General features: G+C 39.7%; 1 protein-coding gene across 1 annotated transcript in view; it reads left to right on the top strand.

Annotated features, from left to right (window-relative positions):
• The window catches only part of Ac13E (Adenylyl cyclase 13E), a 48,652-nt gene extending 27,838 nt beyond the window's left edge, over positions 1 to 20,814 (top strand). The window contains exons 3-6 of the mRNA XM_044396227.2: positions 8,282 to 8,559; positions 12,671 to 13,831; positions 15,148 to 15,248; positions 15,341 to 20,814. Of these exons, the coding sequence (XP_044252162.1) occupies positions 8,282 to 8,559; positions 12,671 to 13,831; positions 15,148 to 15,248; positions 15,341 to 18,705 (4,905 nt within the window). The 3' untranslated portion in view covers positions 18,706 to 20,814. The remainder of the gene's footprint in view (positions 1 to 8,281; positions 8,560 to 12,670; positions 13,832 to 15,147; positions 15,249 to 15,340) is intronic.
• The last annotated feature ends 94 nt before the right edge of the window (positions 20,815 to 20,908 follow it).

Raw genomic sequence — 20,908 nt, 5'->3', positions numbered from 1 at the left:
GTGATTTTGATGGATTTTCAATTTTTGATTGGAGTGAAATATCTGGTAATGAACGTTTACTAATTAAACCTATCATTATGGTAATAAATTGAAAATTCTAGTTATTATTTTGGTAGTTTTCCCTCTTTGTTTTGACAACCAATTGAAATGTAATTTTCGAATTTATAAAATAAATGAAATCCCTCATTCAAAAGGGTATTTCAAGTGGTTTGTAAAACGTATGTGAGCAGCCAAAAAAATATTTTAGTGATGCAGCAGCAAGCTTGTCACTTGCAATGAGGGGCGGCTTGATGCCAGTGGGCGTGGCAGCTGCAAAGTGCATTAAATCTAAAATCAAAATGGACGTCAAGCTAAAGGAAAAAAAATAAGAGAGAACATCACAACAATTTGATGACAAAGTGGTGGGCGGGGTGTATATAAATCGAAGCAAGAAAGAGTGCGAAAATCGCATGGGAAAATCGAAGAGGGGGGTTCTATTGGGGGTGGCTTTTCAGGGGAAACTGCAGCGGAAAAGAGCCACGACTTTGAGTGCAGCCGAGCGTGAAACGGCGGAAGTGCTGTTGACTTTAGACGGAAACGCCATAATCTCATGCTCTCTCATGCCAACCCATCAACCGAGTGAATATATATCCTCCTCTTTGGCCAATACTTAGATATATCGATATATAATATATCTATATATTTATAAAACATCTTCATCTTTAGAATTACGCTTCATAGGAACCAATTACGACTCAAACACTTTTCGTTGCATACTTTTCAAGCGAAAAAAAGAAGAAGGAAGCAACTACGACTTTTTATTACTTCTCATTGATTAATATTATGATTTTTTAATTTTAATTTTATATATATATTTTATACATATACCATATGTAAATTTACACTTGAGATATAATACTTATGATCTTTAAGACTTTTCATTAAAAGTTTAAGAGATTAAAGTTAGAAAACACATATATCAAATGGGATATCAAGTAATAACCTATGGTAATAGGATTTACACTTGATTATATCTCACTTATGATCTTATCTTCAGCACTTAGTTTCGCGTAATTCGCCGAGTACCCACTTTAAGTGTGTGAAGAACGGCTAAAAGTTACCGTCTATTGGAATTTATTCGTACATATGTGAACGGGGGGTGGGGTAACTCCGCCATTCCGATTGAGAGCTCCCTTGAGTGCGCGATTTGTGATGGTTATTATGGTGGGGTTGGGTTGGGTTGGGTTTGGTTCTCCTTGCAGAAGGAGGAGAAAGGAGGCTCGACGATTGGGAGTGATGGTGATTGGGGGGCAATGATGATGGCGAATGCGATGGAGCAGGCACTGTCTGACTCCGGAATTCTGACTTCCTTGGCGCTGCTCATTATCCTTGGCAATGTCTTTTTAAATTGATTTTTTTTTACTTTTTTTTATAAGCCGAGAGAGCTTATTGCAAATACAAAAAGCGCACAAGTAATTGTCGGTGCCTGTAACTCAGCCTCAATGTGTGTGGATATAATTTCTTTGTTTTTATTTTATTTTATTTTAGCCTCGGGCTTTCAAAGGACGAACACCAAATTCGAGTACCTAATAATGCTGGCTTAAATTCGCTGAGGAATTATTAGAGACAGGAGTCTGATGATTCACTTGTAATCTATATTAGACTTAAAAAAGAAAACGAAATCTCGAAAAATTACCTTTTTAATATCAATTTTACATTATTTATTGTATACTTGATATTTGTCCCTTTTCTGGGTACTTTTAGTTATTGATGAAATGCACTTTGTACTAAACACTTAAGGACATAAAAGCCAAAGTAATAACCAATTTGTTCTTACTATTTTCCAAGAAATTAAGAAGAGTAGGTATCATTGTATGAAAAAAGCCATTATGAGCTTTTCCACATCCCACATATTTTCCGACTGTTTATTGACTTGAAGGCGAAGTCGAAAGGCCAAAGGTGGGAGGGAAAGGGGGTGGGAAGTGGGTGGGAAGTGGGTGGCGCCTCTGATGTTGCAGAGGCCCTGTCATTTGGCATGCAGGGGGTTTCCCTCAATTGTTGCCAACGGATTTTCGGCTTAAATGCGAGAGAAGTGCTTCCTTATATTACATATGTTTGCCATACATATGTATATATGTGTGTTTTGTGTGCGCCCTGTATGTATATGACTTGATTATATTTCATTTTATGCATTATATATGCCATTCGCATTCGCATGTCTGCTCTCATCTTTTTCGTACATCTTTCGTTTTGTCCTTGTTTGTGTAGGCCGCTTTGTTATAATCGCATTTTCAGTTATTGTTACCCCCATTTCAGGCCACCTCCCCATCCTTGGAATGTCCTTTGTGCATTTCGAATGCGGGCAAACGGAAAATCCAGCGAGGTCCAGGTTTTCGGGCTCAAAACCTACTCATGCATATTTCAGTTGCCCATCCAACCGACCGACCGACCACGCACCTCACCCACTTTCTTTTTCTGTGTACAAAAAAATGCACTGCAAAAAAGGTTATGATCCTTGGGTTTTTTTATATTTGGGGATACTTTATTTAGAAATTTAAGGTATAACGGTTTTAAAAAAACAGGACAAATATTGATTGTTATTTATTTTTTAGTTTGTTTAAAAATACTCAATAAATTGAAATTTAATTAAAAATAATAATAATTTTAGTGTAAAAATTAATCTTTGTTATAATAAAAATACTAGTTATTCTTTGCTCATTGTAGATCTTCAAAAACATATTTTTTTCCATACTGAGGGCATACATTTTACCGCTTTAGCAATATCGTTTTTAATTATTGAAGTAAAGTACCAATTAGATTGAGCTTTTCATTCGGCGGTGTGATAAAGCGAATGGCCAAAATCAAATGGCTGTTTCACTAAGAAGGAGTCGCTTCTCCCCCAAGTGAAAGTTTTGCGGGCACAAGTTTAATGCATTTGGTTTGATTGCATTTTGGCGACGCCATTATAGCAAATAACGATTCGCCCCTTTTACTATATGGAGGGCTTATATGTAGGTACTCTATATATATAGAGCTTCATGTGTATTCATTAAAAATTTAAGAGCTTATTTACACTTTGGGTTTCGCTTTTTTGGGATGCAGCGTGGAAAAGGGGAGTGAACAGCACATGTGCAGTCACTTCAGTCACTTTCCAAATGGAAAACGAAAACCACACCGCAACTGGGGAGCATGAGGAGGAGGTGGCCACGCCCCCTCTCGGCCACCGCCCTGTTTTGACAGTTAATCATATTTTGGATGCCTGAATACTGGACATGACACCACTACCCACTGTCCACTCACCACTTTCCCACTGGGCTTGGGCAATTGCATTACTTTGTTGGCCACTCGTTGTTGGCCCTCCATTCCTTTGTGTCTGCCAGTTAAGGGGCAGTTAAGGAGGGGTTGGGGGGCAGTTTAGGAGGGGTTAGGGGGCTGAGGGCCAAAAGAATAACTGCAAAGAGCCCTTGAAGCGACTAACCACTGGACCACTGAACTACAGAGAGAGAAGGTCCTTTCATAAAGTAACCGCAGCCCCATCGATCCATCCCATCCATCATTCATCGTTTATTGAATTTGAATTTGAATATTCCAGCCTTTGCATTTAATTGTTGCTAAAATGCAAAGGAAGTTATAAAAAGGGAGGAAAAGGAAATATTTTGGCCAATAAAATAAAATTAAATTATAAATGAAAGTTAGAGAATGAAATGTTAAAATAAATATAGAGGAATTATTATTAAAAAAAAACATTTTATATTGGATAGCTTATAAATGGCAAAGAACTAATCTAAAGAATTTTCTGCATTTATTTTTAATGAAAATAGTTTTTCTTTGGTATATTTGTGGGATTTGGAAACTAAGAAATGCAAAATATTTAGTTTAAAATAAGAGCAGACAAACCAATCAAAGTTATTTTAGATAGTTTTTTAAAATTTCATTTTATTTTTTTTCCCTAAATCTCTAGCTTTCTTTCTCTGTTTTGTGCCATTTTTATTCCCCACTCATCAACACCTTTCTGCGAGTTAAGAAGCGGGCCTTTTATCCACCTGCAAAACAGATCGATTCATCGATGGTAACTTCCTAGGTGGATCCGCTCTACGCCCACTAAACAACCGAAGAACCCCCTTTTCCCCCTTCCAGCCCCCCTTTAAAAGCCACCGTAAATTTATCAGTTTGCTGATAACTCGCAGCCATGTTGCTGCTACTTGGCTTTTGCCTTTCGCCATTTGGTTCTCTGCCTTTGGCTTTTCTGCTAATTAATATTCAAAAACTTCTTAACAGTTTGCCGCTTTTGTTGTCGTTCGCTGGGAATTGATGCGGCTGCCAAGAGAGTTTAATTAAACAAATATTTGGAATTTGATTTGCAGGCAACAGAATCGTGTATATATATATATAGTAGTTGGCCAAGGCAGCCAACGGAATTCCAATTTCCTGTCCCCAATTGCTGAATGCATTATGCAAGGCACTGAGCAAACTTCACAAAGGTCCGTCTTAAATCGAATGTAAATAGAAAGGGCAGGTCAATCGAATGGTATAGCCATTTTCCCCCAAGTGCAACTTAATTGCCAGATTAAGTAAGGTTATTAAATGTATTCATGAGCTCCAGGGATAAGGATAAATCCCACTCAAAGTCCTTGAATGAAAGAAAAGATAATAATATTCCCAAGATATCAGCCCTCGTCAGCGTTTCGGTATTTTATCATATCTTCGTATCTCTTATCTTCTCACATATCTACAAGATCAGCGGGTGTCATAAACATCTTGAAAGGTTTTCACAGAATGAGTACACAGATATTTTTATTTTTATAATAAAAGCTAAATATAAGAACATATTCATTATTCAAATGTTATTTATTATTAATAAAAAAACAGGACTGGAATTTATTTAAATTAATTTTAGAAATGTGTTAATTTATAAGTACATATGGCGAATTAAATAAACTTGACAATGAACTCAAGAGCACAAATTTGTATACGCAAATGTTGTACTGATTTAAACCAGACACGATAATATTTCCTAGAGGCTTTCAAGTTTCTGTGGCAGCCTCGTTTTTTTTTAAAGAAAACATCAACAAATTAAACAACTTAATGATCATTTAAAAAAATGAATCAATTTTTTACTTTTAAAAAAAATTCAAAAGAAGATAATATTATAAATAATTTCGACAAACTAAATCTGTATAAATATTATGGGATTAGATTTTTTATTAAGAATACTTTATATTTTTGTAAACAATAATTTTTCCCCGTGTAAATGAATGAATGGAGTGAGTGCGGAAGAGTGAGTGTGTAATGAGTGCACTCGCCGAAGAAGTTCAAGGCGATTTCCCCAGTTCAGTTCATAGCGAAGAATTGTGTGTCTGGGTTCGATTCTTATCTTATCGCTTAACTGCCGGAATAACCGAGCGCTATTTATATTAAATTTGTTTTTCTTTTAATATTTTACAGGCTACAGGGCACGAACAATTTCGCAAGTGGGGGTAGTCTATATGATATGATATGACCTCATAGATTGCCAGCGATTGCCAGATTGTCGGGGGTCCTTGGCCACTTGAATTTTCAAATCTGATCTCGAGTAGATCCATTATCTATATATATTTTCCCTCTTTCTCTCCCGATTTTCTACCGATTCTCTCGCAATTCTCCGCTCACCTGGCCTTATCAGGTAGAAAACGATAAGCTGCCTGGTTTTTGCATTCTCCAAACGCCGTTTTGCCTCTGTCAGCTGTTTGCTATTTGCTATTTGCCTCTGGCGATCGACGGCGAGACAATCGACGGACCGAGAAAGAAAAAATTCAAATCAGTTCAGTTCCCAGCGCCGCGTGAACGGAATTCGTTTGCCGCCTTTTGTTTCGCACTCGCATTCGAAATCGAATCAAATCGAATCATCAAATTGAATCGAATCCTAATCAAATCGAATAAAACGTACGAATAACGAGGGACGCAAATTTCCAATAAACCAACAAAATGCTCAGCTTTTAAGTGAATTTCATTCTTTTTTTTGCCGTTTTGTCGCGCATTTGCCGACCATAAAATATATGTGAAATGTTTTTCTCACGTTCAAGGAATTCCTGTGGATTGATTTTCGGTAGGTGCAGCCAAAGAAAACCGCATTCCAAAAAAGTGAAAATTAAACTCCTGAGTAATTATTAAGGGCAGTCCAAGGGTCAGTTAGCAATTTGCCAAATGAAATATTTGCTTTCGCTTTTGGGCCTAGCCAGAAAGTTAAAAAAAGAGAAAAAAGAATTCCGCAGGCAAAGGAATCCCAATTTGCCCGCAGATTTGGTTTACTTCATACAAAAAGTCAATGGTTTAAACAAAAAAAAAAGAACAGGGTGAAAGGGTGAAAGAAAGTTGTATCCTAGGCATTTGTATCTTGTATCTCAGCCCCCCATGAAAACTTTTCAGAACCCTTTCGAATACCCATTAAATGGGGTATTCTCAGACTTTTGTTTGTAGTATTTGAGTACTGAACTTAAATATATTTTATATATTTATTTTTATTTTTTGGTTATTGATTTCCAATAAATAAATAAATATGAAAGCATTTAAGTAAAGTATTCATTTAACTTTAATTTATTTTCCGTATACTTTTAAAAGTATTTTTTATAAAATTAGCTGTTTTAAAAATACTACATTTTAGTTTTTAAAATTATTTATAAGACTCAGCTGTCAGTTTTGAATTATTTGGCATTTTAAGAGTTCCATGGAAAAAGCCCAAAATAGCCAAATAAATTACTAAAATGATAGATTGGGTTAGGGCATTTTTAGCTTTGTGTTAACCCCTTCCCTCCCCCACAAAAAACTTCTCCCTGCTTTAATTTGTATTTCACTGACTTCTATTTTTAGCCCGACTTTTTAGCGGCTTCTTAATGAACGACCAAGTCGTTCGTTTGTATGGGGAATGCTTTTTATGATTAACTTAGCAACTTTGTCCGCGTGTCCGTTTTGTATTTTTATTATTTTTTATTTTTGTGTGCGTTTCGCTCGAGTGCCGCCCACGGGTCGTATACGCGATTTGATTGGACGCCCTACGAGATATTGTTTTCAATTTTGATGATTATGATTTCGGGGTCTCGACTGCACTTTGGCTGCTCCGCTTTCTTCTGGCCATTCTTCGTTCGCTTCTTCTTCTTCTGTATCTTCGATAAGATTGCCGCAGGAATCGAAGGCCGCCAGAAATCGCAAATCAGCTGGCAAATATCAGAGGTCCGAAATCAGAAATCAAAGCCCATGTCGCGTGACTTGTGCCGCTGGCAATTTTCGGTGATAATCAAAAATCAAAAATAACACAGGCAAAGGAAATTAAAAAGCATTTAAAAGAAATTTTTACAAGCGATCGTAAAGCAAAGATTTTTATGTTTTCGTGCACAAGACAAAATGAAGCATTAAATTAGTTTATATATTCTTCCTTTTATTAAAATGAGCAAAACTGGTACTTACTTTTAAATTTGTATAGCTAGTATTATACAAATACTTTATTTAATAAAACAGAAAAATAATAGAAGTTCTGATATTTATTTGTCTACAGAATATAGGGTTTCTAATTATTTGTAAATTTGGTTTTAAAATATATAAATTTATTAATGTAGGTAATAGTTAATATTATAATTTATTCTCCATCAACATCAATATATCAATCTTTAATATCCATCATTTATTGTTGAAAAGAATTTATTATTTTTTGGCATAAACAAAGAAGCGTCTTAAATTTATGACACGGTTAATATGCCATTTTCTCAGTGTGCCTTTCACCCTGTGAAATAAAGGCAAGGAGAGCATAGCCATTGACCCATTTGCGAAATGGCAAAGATATAAGTTCCCTTGTTCGTGACCTTTGACCTCCGCCCACCATCACAAAATCACAATGAGAGCCCCGTTTAATCCGGTGAGAAAACCAACCGAGAATAATCCGCTAATCCGCGCATTTCAACTCCTTTGCTAAATATTAATTATAATTGTATTTATTTTTATTGTGATGCCATGCGATTAATCTTTATTATTTAAAACGAAATAAATAGTAAAAATAATGAATTTATATTTGAAAAAATATTGCGATTGTTTATTAAGCAATTTAAAATGTACATTAATTTTGTTTGACTTCTATTTTGGTTGATTTTACTGAAGATAATGGAATATAAATTTTTGATTTAAATTTTTACCAACGAAAAAAGGGGGTGAAAATATTTGTATATCAAAGGGGAAGATATTTTCTTGGGTTATGTATACAACATATAATATTAAATTAATAACTGCTAAATTTATTGATAATAAAACGCTTTTCTCTCTTTTTCCGTGCTTGCAGTCGCGCCGACAGTCGGTCAGCTCCAGGGCGATGCCGCCGGGCGTTCTGGTCAACGATAGCCGGGCGAACTCCACCGATGACATTCAGATCGCCTTGGCGCCGCACATCCAGACCTACCTGAGCCAGACAGGCCGACGGCACTCCTGCTGCAGCGTCATGCTGCCGGTGGCCTTCGAGCGGGCGGCGGCCAAGTCCTGGCTGGACCCCAAGTTCGATTCCCCGGTCCTCGAGGAGCAGTACCAGGCCAGCGTCTTTCCCCACGTCCGCATGCGCTACAGGTGAGATCACGCAGAAAAATAATACACAAAAAATGCTGCAAGAAATTTAAAATTTGTTCCAAAAATCGAAATCCTGATTTTCCACCCAAAAAAGACAGTATTTTGGTCATAAAAATTTAAATAATAGTCCAAATATGGAATGCCATACCTTGTTGAACTCGTAATAAAATTTCCCATCGATCTGCATTTAAACGTGGAAATTTTTAATTTTTGCCTATTTTCGCAAAAAATTATGATGTAACCCCTTTTCAAAAATGTAAAAATTGGGTCGAAAATTGATTTTTCCAAATCAGACGGAAAGTTTATTGATATTAATTATTAGGTTGTTAGCTGCTCAAAACCGTACGCCTTTTTGATTTTTGATCATTTTTGCCCAAGTTACAGCAAAAAAACGATCAGGAAAAATGTCAAATTTGCACCAAAAATCAAAATCCTAATTTTTGACAAATTTTGAATGTCATACCTCGCTGTACTCGTAATAAAATTCCCTATCGATCTGCATTTAAACCTGGACATTTTTAATTTTTGCCTATTTTCGCAAAAAATCATGATGTAACCCCTTATCAAAAAAGTAAAATTGGGTCCAAAATTGTTTTTTCCAAATCAGACAAATCAGTTTACTAATATTAATTATTAGGTTGTTAGCTGCTCAAAACAGTACGCCTTTTTGATTTGGGACCATTTTTGCCCAAGTTACAGCAAAAAATCGATAAGGAAAAATGTCAAATTTGCACCAAAAATCAAAATCCTGATTTTTCACCCAAAAAAGTATCAAATTTGTACCAAAAATCAAGATCCTGATTTTCAACGAAAAAAAATAGTATTTTGGCAGCAACAATGGAAATAATGGTCGTAATATGGAATGTTACACCTCGTTGAACACCTCGTAATAAATCTCCCAATCGCATTAAAAGCTAGATATTTACTTGCATTTCAAGAGACTAAAATACAGTTTTTTTCGTAGAGTTCTTGAAATTAAAATCAGGAGAGGGTTGAAATGAAAATGAAATTAAAATAAAGTGGGGCCAGTGGGTGACCCTGTCCATCATCGTGGCTTCCACTCAGCTATGCAAATCGAGCTGTCGGCCGGCGCAATCAAATGAACAAATAGGCCAGCTCAGAGCCAAGGGAAAACTCCATGCTCCCATTTGAACGGCACAGCTCTTAGAACGCCATTTATTTTCCTCTATTCAGCTGAATTTAAATATTTAGCATTCAACTAGTAATAAACACTTAATTACCACAAAACATTTGCGAAGAAGAAATTGTGTGTGGGAAATTCAAAACCCTTGCATATTTTCGTTTTGATTTAATTGGGCTGCCAGTTGCCTTTGATTAGGTGCGAAATGCCAACTATCCCTTTGGAAAATTTAGCAATTACCTTTAGAATTTAATTTTCCGTAGAAAAGGTGTGGAAATTAAGCGGTTAATTTGTGGGCAAAATTTAATCATTTAAATGTGTTCAATTTAAATGCTTTAATTGCACATAAAATGAATCGATTTGTATCTTGGTTTTTTTAAGTTTTAAGGCTTAAGAAATTAAAAAAAAAAAGGTCATACAAAGTTTAGTCTTTTTTTTTACTCCTTGGTAAATAATTTATTTTAAGATATTTAAATTTTAATGTACAGTTTATTTTTTCAATTATTTATTGGTTGGCATACTTTTTCGCATAATTAATTGGTATTAAAATCGATGCACTCAAAAGTGTTGAGTTCGCTGACACCTGGCGAAGATTCTATTTAGCCCAGGGACCCCCATTTTCACCTGGATAGGCCCTTCTTTTTGTGCTAACTCCTTTGCAGGTGTATGGTAAGGTATTCAGGTATTCCAGGTATACAAAAACCAGTCCGACTCTTGCACGTGCATGCAATCAACGCGACGCCAAAGAGTAAGGGGGTTAGTAAAGGGGTTAGGGGTTAGTAAGGGGGTTCAGGGGTTCAGGGGCTAGGGGTCGGGGGTCAGCAGGAGGTAAGCGAGGGCAAATTAGTTGGGGAACTGCGCAGGATGGCGAAATTGCCGCCATAAATGCTTGGTTGGCGTGTGCCCCATTCCAATGGGTATGGATATGGAGTTCCTCAAAGGGGGGTTAGGTTGGCTGGGGGTTAGGGGTTACGGGTTAGGGGTGCTGCAGGTCAATGCCATTTCGGGCCATTTGGCGGCCAATTGCAGCAGTTTCGCGTGCGGCACCAGAAAAAGGCAGCGAGCCAATCGATTGGGCTGCCAGTACTGACAACTCAGAAACCGAAAATAAGCCAGAAAGAATAATTTTCAAGTACTATTATATAGGTTTTATAATAAAAAATACTTGGTAATGATCCAATTTTTATTTGTTGTTTGCCTTTTTTATACGTTTTTGCCAATTTAATTTTATTTCCGTGCAAAAGCTCCCTCTAAAATATTGTATTTATTTTTTAGACACTTTTTAAAAACGTCTTATTTAATGGCTTAAAATGAATATTATATAATATTTTTTAGAGTTAAAATAGAGGTACTAATTTTCAAATTATAAATAAATTTATAAGTTCAATGGGCTTAAAATAATTAATAATTATCAGCTCAATAAATCGTATATAAATTTAATAGAAATAAAAAACAAATAAAATTGTAGCTTATGAATAAAATAAAATTGTATTTTTATATTTCTTTATTTATATTTCCAAAAAATGCCAACACTATTTCCAGCTGTTTGCAATTATAGAAGTTCGCAGCATTACTTCCTAAAAATGTTTACAATTTCTGATAACGTACCTGTTTTTGCTCTTCTGTCCGAATTTTAAATTATAAATTATATATATACATAAACCGTAGGTTTTGGAACTTGTTTAATCCCAAAAGTTTCCTAAAAGGTTTTTGACATGCAGTTGGTGGAAAGTTAGTTAGTTAAAGTCCAAAAGTTGCATTTTCTAAGATGGAAAACCCGACTCTGCGCTTGACACTTTCCTTGGGTTTCCTTGGGGAACTTTCGTTAACCATTAAACATTAGGACACCGAAAGTTTTCCGAATGGCCAAGTCAAGTCAAGTCAAACAATGCCTTCGTGGCATTCCATCAACAATGGCCGGAGATTAGTGGGCAGGTCGTCATCGTCAGCTTCCCAGTTTACCCATTACCCGTTTTTAGTTCCGGCCTGACCTCTTGGTCCTTCGAGCGGAACAAAGTGTGTAATGAATGCCGCGGCAGTGGCTGTGGCAAAAGTTCCCATGGTGACACGCCGGCCAGTGTAAGCCGCTTTCGCCGCCGCCTGCAGTTGGCGTTAATTAGGATGAATGGGAATGGCTTGCACTTGCACTTGCACTTGCACTTCCACTTCCAGCGAAAGTTAAATGGGATGAACAAAAAAGAAATTCCTGGGTGGCCACGACTTTGGGACGTTCAAGTGGAACCTCTCTCTCTCCGTTTTAGTGCGGGATATTAATCTAAATCTGGCCAAAGCTTTTATTTTCTGCACTTTTAAGCTTTAATAGTGAAAACCTCCTTATTTATTTGTTCATATGTATATGGGTTTCATTAGGGTTTCACTATTTTTAGAAAAAAAGAAGACATTTTTTTATACCTACTAGATCCTGATTTTATACCCCCAAAATATTTGTATTTTTTGCCGTAAAAATAGTCGAAATGGTCTAAATATGGAATGTCATACCTCGTTGAGCTCGTAATAAAATTCCCTATCGATCTGCATTTAAACCTGAAAATTTTTAATTTATGTCATTTTTTGCAAAAAATCATGATGTAACCCCTTATCAAAAAAGTGAAAATTTGGTCGAAAATGTATTTTTCCAAATCAGACGAAAAGTTTTCTGATATTAATTATTAGGTTATTAGCTGTTCAAAACAGTACGCCTTTTTGATTTTGGACCATTTTTGCCCAAGTTACAACAAAAAATCGATTAGGAAAAATTTCAAATTTTTAGCAAAATCTAAGATTTTGTTATTTATTCAAATTTTAATATTTTTAAAACTTACTTTCTTTAGTCGGGAAAATTTAGAGTGTGTTCAAAGGGTAACCTTAAGCTGGCAAACCCATTTAGTACTTAGTTTCATTGTTGGATATATCCTGTTCTTATAATCTGTTGACAGTTTCCTAATTCCGAATACCCCATTTTATCTGCAGGTTCACCCTGATGTACATCCTGCTGTGCTCGCTGGCGTGGTGCCTGTACTTTGTGGTGGACGGCGGGTCGGAGGACTTCTGGCGGCCGATCTCCAGCTCCTTCTCGATGCTCTCGCTGGTGACGATAATGGCGCTGTGCTTCACCCACTGGGACCTGTACAGGGAGCACAGGACGGTGACGTCGGCGATCACGGCGCTGCTCTTGTGCGGCGCCTCGCTGGCCTTCCTGACCTACACGGGTCGGGCCTTCAGTCCGCTGGGCCACTTTGCCATCTGCCTGGAGATCGTCCTGCTGATCTACACGGCCCTGCCGATGCCCTTGTGGCTGGGCGCCAGCACGGCGATCTGCTACTCGATTGCCTTCGAGATGGTCTCGCACATGGTCATCGGCTGCAGTGCCATCCATGGCGGCACCATGGAGACGCAGAACAACGGGGATCCGAGCAACAAGATCCTGATACTCAGGATAATGGCCCATCTGAGTGTCCATCTGGTGGGTGTGCATGTGCTGATCATGAATCTGGTGCGCATGCGCGGCACCTTCATGAAGGTGGGCCAGAATCTGCTCGTGCGCCGCCAACTGGAGATGGAGAAGCAGCTGAAGGAGAAGATGATCCACTCGGTGATGCCGCCCAAGGTGGCGGATATGCTGTTGAACGAGGGCGGTACATCGGGTCTCGATTCCGGCGGACTGCCCCCCGAATCGCATTATATGCGACCGCGCGCCTCGAACGATGTGAAGTCGCTGTTTCGGCCCTTTCACATGCACAGCATGGAGAATGTGAGCATCCTGTTTGCGGATATCGTCGGGTTCACCCGCATGTCCTCCACCAAGACGGCCGAGCAGCTGGTGGAGATCCTGAACGATCTGTTCGAACGCTTCGACGATCTCTGCTCGCTGAGTGGCTGCGAGAAGATCTCGACGCTGGGCGACTGCTACTACTGCGTCTCCGGCTGCCCGGAGCCGCGGGCCGACCATGCCATCTGCTGCGTGGAAATGGGCCTGGGCATGATCGACGCCATGCGCTGCTTCGACGCCCAGCGCCACGAGGGCGTCAAGATGCGGGTGGGCGTCCACACGGGCACCGTCCTCTGCGGCATCGTCGGCACGCGACGGGTCAAGTTCGACGTGTGGAGCAACGACGTCAGCCTGGCCAACAAGTAAGTTGCGGTTAGAGTGGGGTTAAAGTAGGGTTAAAGTCGGATTAGAGTATGGTTTAAGTAAGGTTAAAGTCAGATTAAAGTAAGGTTTAACTAAGGTTAAATGCAAAATACGATTAAAAAACCAAAAAAAAAAGGTAATTTTTTCTAAAATTCTATTCCAAATTTTTCACCCTAAAATATCAGTATTTTGACCATAACAATGACAATAATTATCCAAATATGGAATGTCATACCTCGCTGAACTCGTAATAAAATTTCCTATCGATCTGCATTTAAACCTGGAAATTTTTAATTTTTGCCAATTTTGCCAAAAATTCTTATCAAAAAAGTGAAAATTGGGTCGAAAATTGATTTTTCCAAATCAGACGGAAAGTTTACTGATATTAATAAGTAGGTTGTTAGCTGTCCAAAACCGTTCGCCTTTTTGATTTGGGACGATTTTTGCCAAAGTTACAGCAAAAAATCGATTAATTTGCACCAAAAATCAAAATCCTGATTTTCCACCCAAAAAAAGACAGTATTTTATTCATAAAAAATTAAATAATTATCCAAATATGGAATGCAATACCTCGTCGAACTCGTAATAAAATTTGCCATCATTCTGCATTTATACCTGGAAATTTTTAATTTTTGCCAATTTTCGCAAAAAATTGTGATGTAATCCCTTACAAAAATGCGAAAATTGGGTCGAAAATTGATTTTTCCAAATCAGACGGAAGGTTTACTGATATTAATTGTTAGGTTGTTAGCTGTTCAAAACAGTTCGCCTTTTTGATTTGGGACCAATTTTGGCAAAGTTACAACAAAAAATCTATTAAGAAAAATTTCAAATTTGCACCAAATCAAAATCCTGATTTTCCACCCAAAAAAGGACAGTATTTTGGTCATAAAATAATTAAATAATTATCCAAATATGGAATGCAATACCTCGTCGAACTCGTAATAAAATTTGCCATCATTCTGCATTTATACCTTGAAATTTTTAATTTTTCCAAATTTTCGCAAAAAATCATGATGTTACCCCTTATCAAAAATGTGAAAATTTGCTCAAATTTTTATTTTTTTAAATCATACAGAAAGTTTACTGAAATTAATTATTAGGTTGTTAGCTGCTCAAAACCGTACGCCTTTTTGATTTGGGACCATTTTTGACCAAGTTACAGCAAAAAATCTTTTTAAAAAAATCAAATTTTAACCAAAATCAAGATTTTTGAAAAAATACCATTTATAAAATCGACTTACCTTACTTAATGATAAAAATATATAAGTAATTTACAAATTTTAAAAGCCAATAATCTTACCCTTGTTCTTAGAATGGAATCCTCTGGCAAACCGGAGCAGGTGCACATCTCGCAGGAGACATCGAGCTTTCTGGGCGACGCCTACTACCTGGAGGAGGGCGAGGAGGTTTTCGGTGAGAGTCCCTAAATAAAATAAATAAAATTAGGGATTTATTAACCCAGATCCTTCGCTACCTTCTTCCCACCCTTGTTCACCCCCCTTTAGGTCATCGCACTTACTTCGTGGTGGGACGTCGCCGTGACTTCACCCGCACCAACAGTTTGAGTCCCAGCATGCCGCCGAATGCCATCGGCAGCTCCCTCCTCCTCCCGGGCGCCCATGGAGGAGGAGTGGGCGGATCCCTTTCCCAGAGCGCCACCAATGTGTCGGCGGTGCAGCCGAATGTTCCGCCCGCCTCGCCGGTGGGTCAGCTGTCCAGCTCGCTGAATCCCTCGCCGGTGCTCTCCATGCGCCCGCGTCTCACCTCGCTGTCCATGAAGCTGCGCAAGAAGTCGCAGAGTCGCGGGGGGGATGTGGAGCGGGGCATCCATCATCCGGCGGCGGCGGGCATTCCGCCGGTGATTGTGGTCAGGGAGCGGCCCAAGATCATCATCACCACCAAATCGCTGCCGGGCAGCCTGGATTCGGATGAACAGCCGCCAGCTAGTCCGCCTCCTGCTCCTCCAAATCCTCCTCCCAAGATCAAGCTAAAGGTGTGGAAAGTGCCGCGATTTCTCAAGCGGGGCAGCGGCACCAGCTCCTCCAGTCATCAGGTGGAGAGGGAAAGGGAGCAAGAGGAACTGCATCCCGAGGAGACGCTGGCCTTCATGGAGAATCAGATGGTAAATGGCAATGGCTACCATCGCGGACCCGTGGTGACCCAAACTTTGGATTTACCAGCACCCCAGGCGGCCGCCCGTCCAGTGCTCCATCATGCGGCCACCTCGACTGCCTTGGCCAGCAGTGTGCTCCGCTCACCAGAAACTGCAGGAGGAGGAGGAGGAGGCTGCTGCTCACCTGGTTCACCCTACTCCATGTACGACGACATCATCGATGTGCGATCCTACATCAGTCAATCGAGGAGTGATATCTCACCATTCGGGAGATCAGGCAGCTATAGATCGCAGTGTGGCAGGCAATCCAATGGAGGAGGAGGAGGAGGAGGAGGAGGAGGAGGAGCACCTGGCACCTCCACCTCCCGCGAGGCACCTCCCCAAGTAGAGCAATCTCCTTTGCCCCGGCCACGTGCCTCCACCTTGGCCACCGGAAGACCCACAGCGAATAGTTTAGAGCCTGGCAGCAGCTCCTCTGCCTGTCTCCCGGCTCCTGGCAACTCCATGCTGCCCAGCCACTCGCGGCAGTCCAGCATCTGCCCATCGGCCACGTCACGCAAGGATTCGGGAATCAAGAGCAATTCGAGGAGATCCTCCATTCAACAGCAGATCTATGCACTCAACCAGTCGGCGATTAGTCAGCATCGCGTGTCGGGTTACTTTACCAGCTCCACCTCGAGCATCTCGAATCTGGGGGAGATTGGTTTGCCGGGAGGAGGAGCGGGACAGCAGCAACCAGCTCCTGCCCTCCTCATCCCCGCCTGCTCCTCCCAGATGGCGGATCCTTTGGCCGCCTGCCTGCAGCAGCTGAGGAAGCAATCGGATCTGCAGCTCATCCGTTGCGTGAGGGATAATGCCAGGTCGCAGAGAAGCTATCTGGTGAAGCCGCCACTACGCAGATTTAGTTTGTACTTCAAGTCGCGGCAGTTGGAGCGAGATTTCCGTTCGAAGGCCCATCGATTTGGTGCCGAGAACGAGACGGAAGGACCTCCAACTTTAGCTACTCCGAGGTACAACACCTACATTGACATCTTTGTGGGCATTGCCGTTTATTTGTGCATCTCGGTGTCGCTCTTCCTGATGACCCAGAACACGGTGACCCCGAGCTTTCGCCTGTGGGTGACCCTGTTCTCCTGCTTTACGGCCATTCAGGTGTTTGCTTTGTTTCTGTTTACCCGCCAAATGTGTCGTCGTCGTGGTGGTGGTCAGAATGAAGGTCATCGCAAGTCGCAGATTAGCGAGGATTTGGAGAGGGATGGGAGAGGTATTAGAGGAGGATCCTCCTGCGCGGATCGCATCTTCGAGGCCATCTCCAGCTGGTATCCCTGGCACATTTGCCTCGCCATCCTGATGGCCATGCCCGTGCTCCTGATTATCGCAAATTTTCTACTCCTCGATCTCGAACAACTGGAGGCCTTTGAGTATCACTACGGCTTCCTGATCTTCGTGTGCATCGTGCACTTTTGCAACTTCACCCAGCTGAATTGCTGGGTGCGGAATGTCCTGGCCTTTCTGGCGGCCCTCTGTTTCATAGGAATAGCCGTGTCGCAGCTGATGGTTTATAGTCACAATCGAAGTGAACAGGAGGAGGAGGATCAGGAGACCGGTTCGAACTTCATACAGGAGATCAAGTGGTTCCAGGACTACCATGTCGAAATCTATCTGGATCTGCTGCTCATCCTGGTGCTGGTGTGGCTGCTCAATCGCGAGTTCGAGATCGGCTATCGGCTGACCTTCTACGGCAATGCGGTGGCCAATCAGGATAAGGTTCGTGTGCAGAACATGAAGAATCAGGCGGATATGCTCCTGCACAACATAATACCCAAACATGTGGCGGAGCATTTGAAAAATACCGCTAAATATTCGGAGAATCATCATAATATCGCCATCATATTCGCCTCCATTGTGAACTTCAATGAGATGTACGATGAGAGCTATCTGGGTGGCAAGGAGTTTTTGAGAGTCCTGAACGAACTAATTGGCGACTTTGATGAGCTGCTCTCGCGTCCTGAGTTTCGGGCGGTGGAAAAGATCAAGACAATTGGTTCCACCTTCATGGCGGCCAGTGGCCTGGATCCCTCGCATCGCGGCTCGGGGGATGAGCACATACACACGCTGATGGAGTTCTCGATAGCCATGCAAGAGGTGGTGGATGCGTTCAACAAGGATCTGCTCGAGTTCAATCTCATCCTGCGGATTGGCATGAATATCGGGGATGTTACGGCTGGAGTTATAGGCACCAGTAAGCTGTACTACGACATCTGGGGCGATGCTGTGAATGTGGCTTCGCGGATGGATTCTACGGGACTCCCGAATCGCATCCAGGTGGGCAAGGATTGCCTGCAGTTTCTCCAGCAGCGCTACGAGTTCGAACCCCGGGGCAGTGTCTATGTGAAGGGCAAGGATCATATGGAGGTGTATCTGTACACGGGACGCAGGGAGAAGCCGCTGGAGGATGTAGTTCTTAATCCAGGTGATAATGGTAAGGAGTACCAGGAGCAGGATGAGCTTGGTTTGGAGCAGGAGCAGGATCAGGATGAGGAGGAGGAGGAGGAAGACGAGGATGATCTGCATTCCAGTGAGACCACAACCCTTTTTAAATCACAGGAATCGTTGCAGGCGAATGGTCACACTACCACCACCACCATCATCATTAGCCATGCCAACAACAACAACCACAGCAACACCAACAACAATATAAGCAACACATCGCCAACAACAACAACCAACAACAACTCAATGCCAGTGGAAACTTAGGATCTTATTTTCGGGCGGTTGAGTTTATTTAGCACTTGAAAAATGGTTTCAAAATTGCATTTAATGAAACTCCAGAATCCAGGCATTCACAACAAAAAAAACCGGAAAATACAAAAACCAGGAGTGGGGGCGTAACAGAGAGGGGCGGGGCGGGGCATCGTGGTTGGAAAAAAAAAAACTTAAAACTCCAACTGCGATTCTTTTGTGATATAATTGAATATGAATAGATAGAAAACGTTAGAAAAACGATAGAATCGGGTTAAAGTTGCTAGTGAGATTGGTTGATTGATACATTGATTGATTGATTGATTGGTTGGCGAATTATAAGCATAAAACGCAGGCCCACGCAAATATTCTGCATATATATTTATCAATGTGTGTATGTATTTAATTGTACTAGCCAGTTGATTCATCTGAAAACTAGAGCTTGAAAATTATCGATATTTTCGATATTTCAATTCACAAGCTCTACTGAAAACCAAACGAAATGCTTTCTTTCATTTCAACCAATGTTTTAACATATTATTTTTTTCAATAGTTCTAACTAAACTAAATTAAATTAAATTAAACTAATCTAAAACTAAACTAATGGAAATACGTGGCTTTAAATGGTAGTAGCGAAATATAGATGTGGATTGTGTGTAGATTCAATGTACCATAGAGTTAACCAATATATATATATATATATAGAAACATAAGTAACTAAATAACAACAATTTTTTTTTGAGCCAACGAATGGATATTACCCATATGTATTTGCTGTTGTTCAATGTTGATCAATATGTGTATATAAATGTATGTAGCTAAAGTTAAAGGATTGTCTCACGCAGACTAAGGTCTGATTGCCATATAAAAGGGTTCGGACTGCAGGGGTTAGTTTCCAAAAACGAAAAAAAAGGAATACAAACAAAAATAAAAGCTTCAGCTAAATTATAAAATTTTAAAAACCAATTTTGATCGATTTATCGCCGGATTTTGACTATGATATTGCAGCAAATAGGATTGAAATTGGTTCAACAACATGGTTTTTAAATCTTAAGCGTTATAATGCAGCTTTTACAAAAAAAAAATTCAAACAACCCAAAAGTATGCACCAAAATGCTTGCCATACACACACACACACAAAGACACGCACTCACCCACCAAAAAAAAAGCTTTCACCTCACCCAAACACACACACACACGCACACCCACAACCAGGAATACACTGAGAGAATCATTTTGTAAGTCTTTTTTTTTATACAGTGCAACTTGGCCACTATCTAATGGTAAACTTAAGCAAAACTCTATTTCCGCAACGAAAAAATAAAACAAAACAAAAAAATTAAATCAAAATCAGTGAAAATATATAACAATGTAAACGTGTGTGTGTATCGAAACCTATGGACCCTATTGTATTTTTATATAAACAAAGTATTTTCTACTAATTTATTGAACAAAACTAAAAAGACGTACATTTTTTTTCTTGTCTTTTTGAAACCTCTAAATGTACATACTACATGATATATGATCTATATATGATATATATATACACATATATATTTATATTTATAATTGTATATTTTTATAAAACAAAAGAAACAAAAAAAAAAGGAAATAAAACACAAAGAGCGAATGATATTTATGAAAAAGTCTAGATCCTGTTTACGATGTGTAGAAATGTTTAAATGTTGTTAACGCTGAGATACAGCCAGCAGCCATCCATGGCCATAACCAATGTAAATGGATCGTGTCCTACGTGTGTTTTAGCAAACGATTTCAAAGAGTTTATCGAAATGTTATAGGCAAACCTACTAAGCGAGATGTGTAGAACTAAAAAAAAAATAAACAAAAGGCAGCAGTCTTATATTGTATGTACTTAAATGTTCCATGTGTTTTGTTTTATTTTCAATGTTAAGGGAAATGTGGTACTCGAGAAGTATGCAACGAAATTCAAATTCTAAACGGCAAGGAGAGCTATTTTAGGGCTCTGAACGACTTTTGGAATATCCCGCTAGTTCAGCGATAAAACAGCTATAAATAGCTAAATTTCATGCACAAATTTGTATTTAAAGAAGTCCTTTGTTTTAGTTATAACTTTTGAACGGAGCTTCGGATTTAAACAAATTTGGTGTCATTCGACGCGTATTTTCAGTAAGAATATAACTAGAAAAGCAGCTTAACTTATTCACTTTTAATTTCACCACTCCTTCTCCCAAACCAA

This window comes from Drosophila takahashii, chromosome X (genome assembly GCF_030179915.1).
Source record: "Drosophila takahashii strain IR98-3 E-12201 chromosome X, DtakHiC1v2, whole genome shotgun sequence".
Lineage (NCBI taxonomy): Eukaryota > Metazoa > Arthropoda > Insecta > Diptera > Drosophilidae > Drosophila > Drosophila takahashii.
The sequence above is the reverse complement of the archived record's forward strand: the minus strand, read 5'-3'. Positions and strand labels throughout refer to the sequence as shown.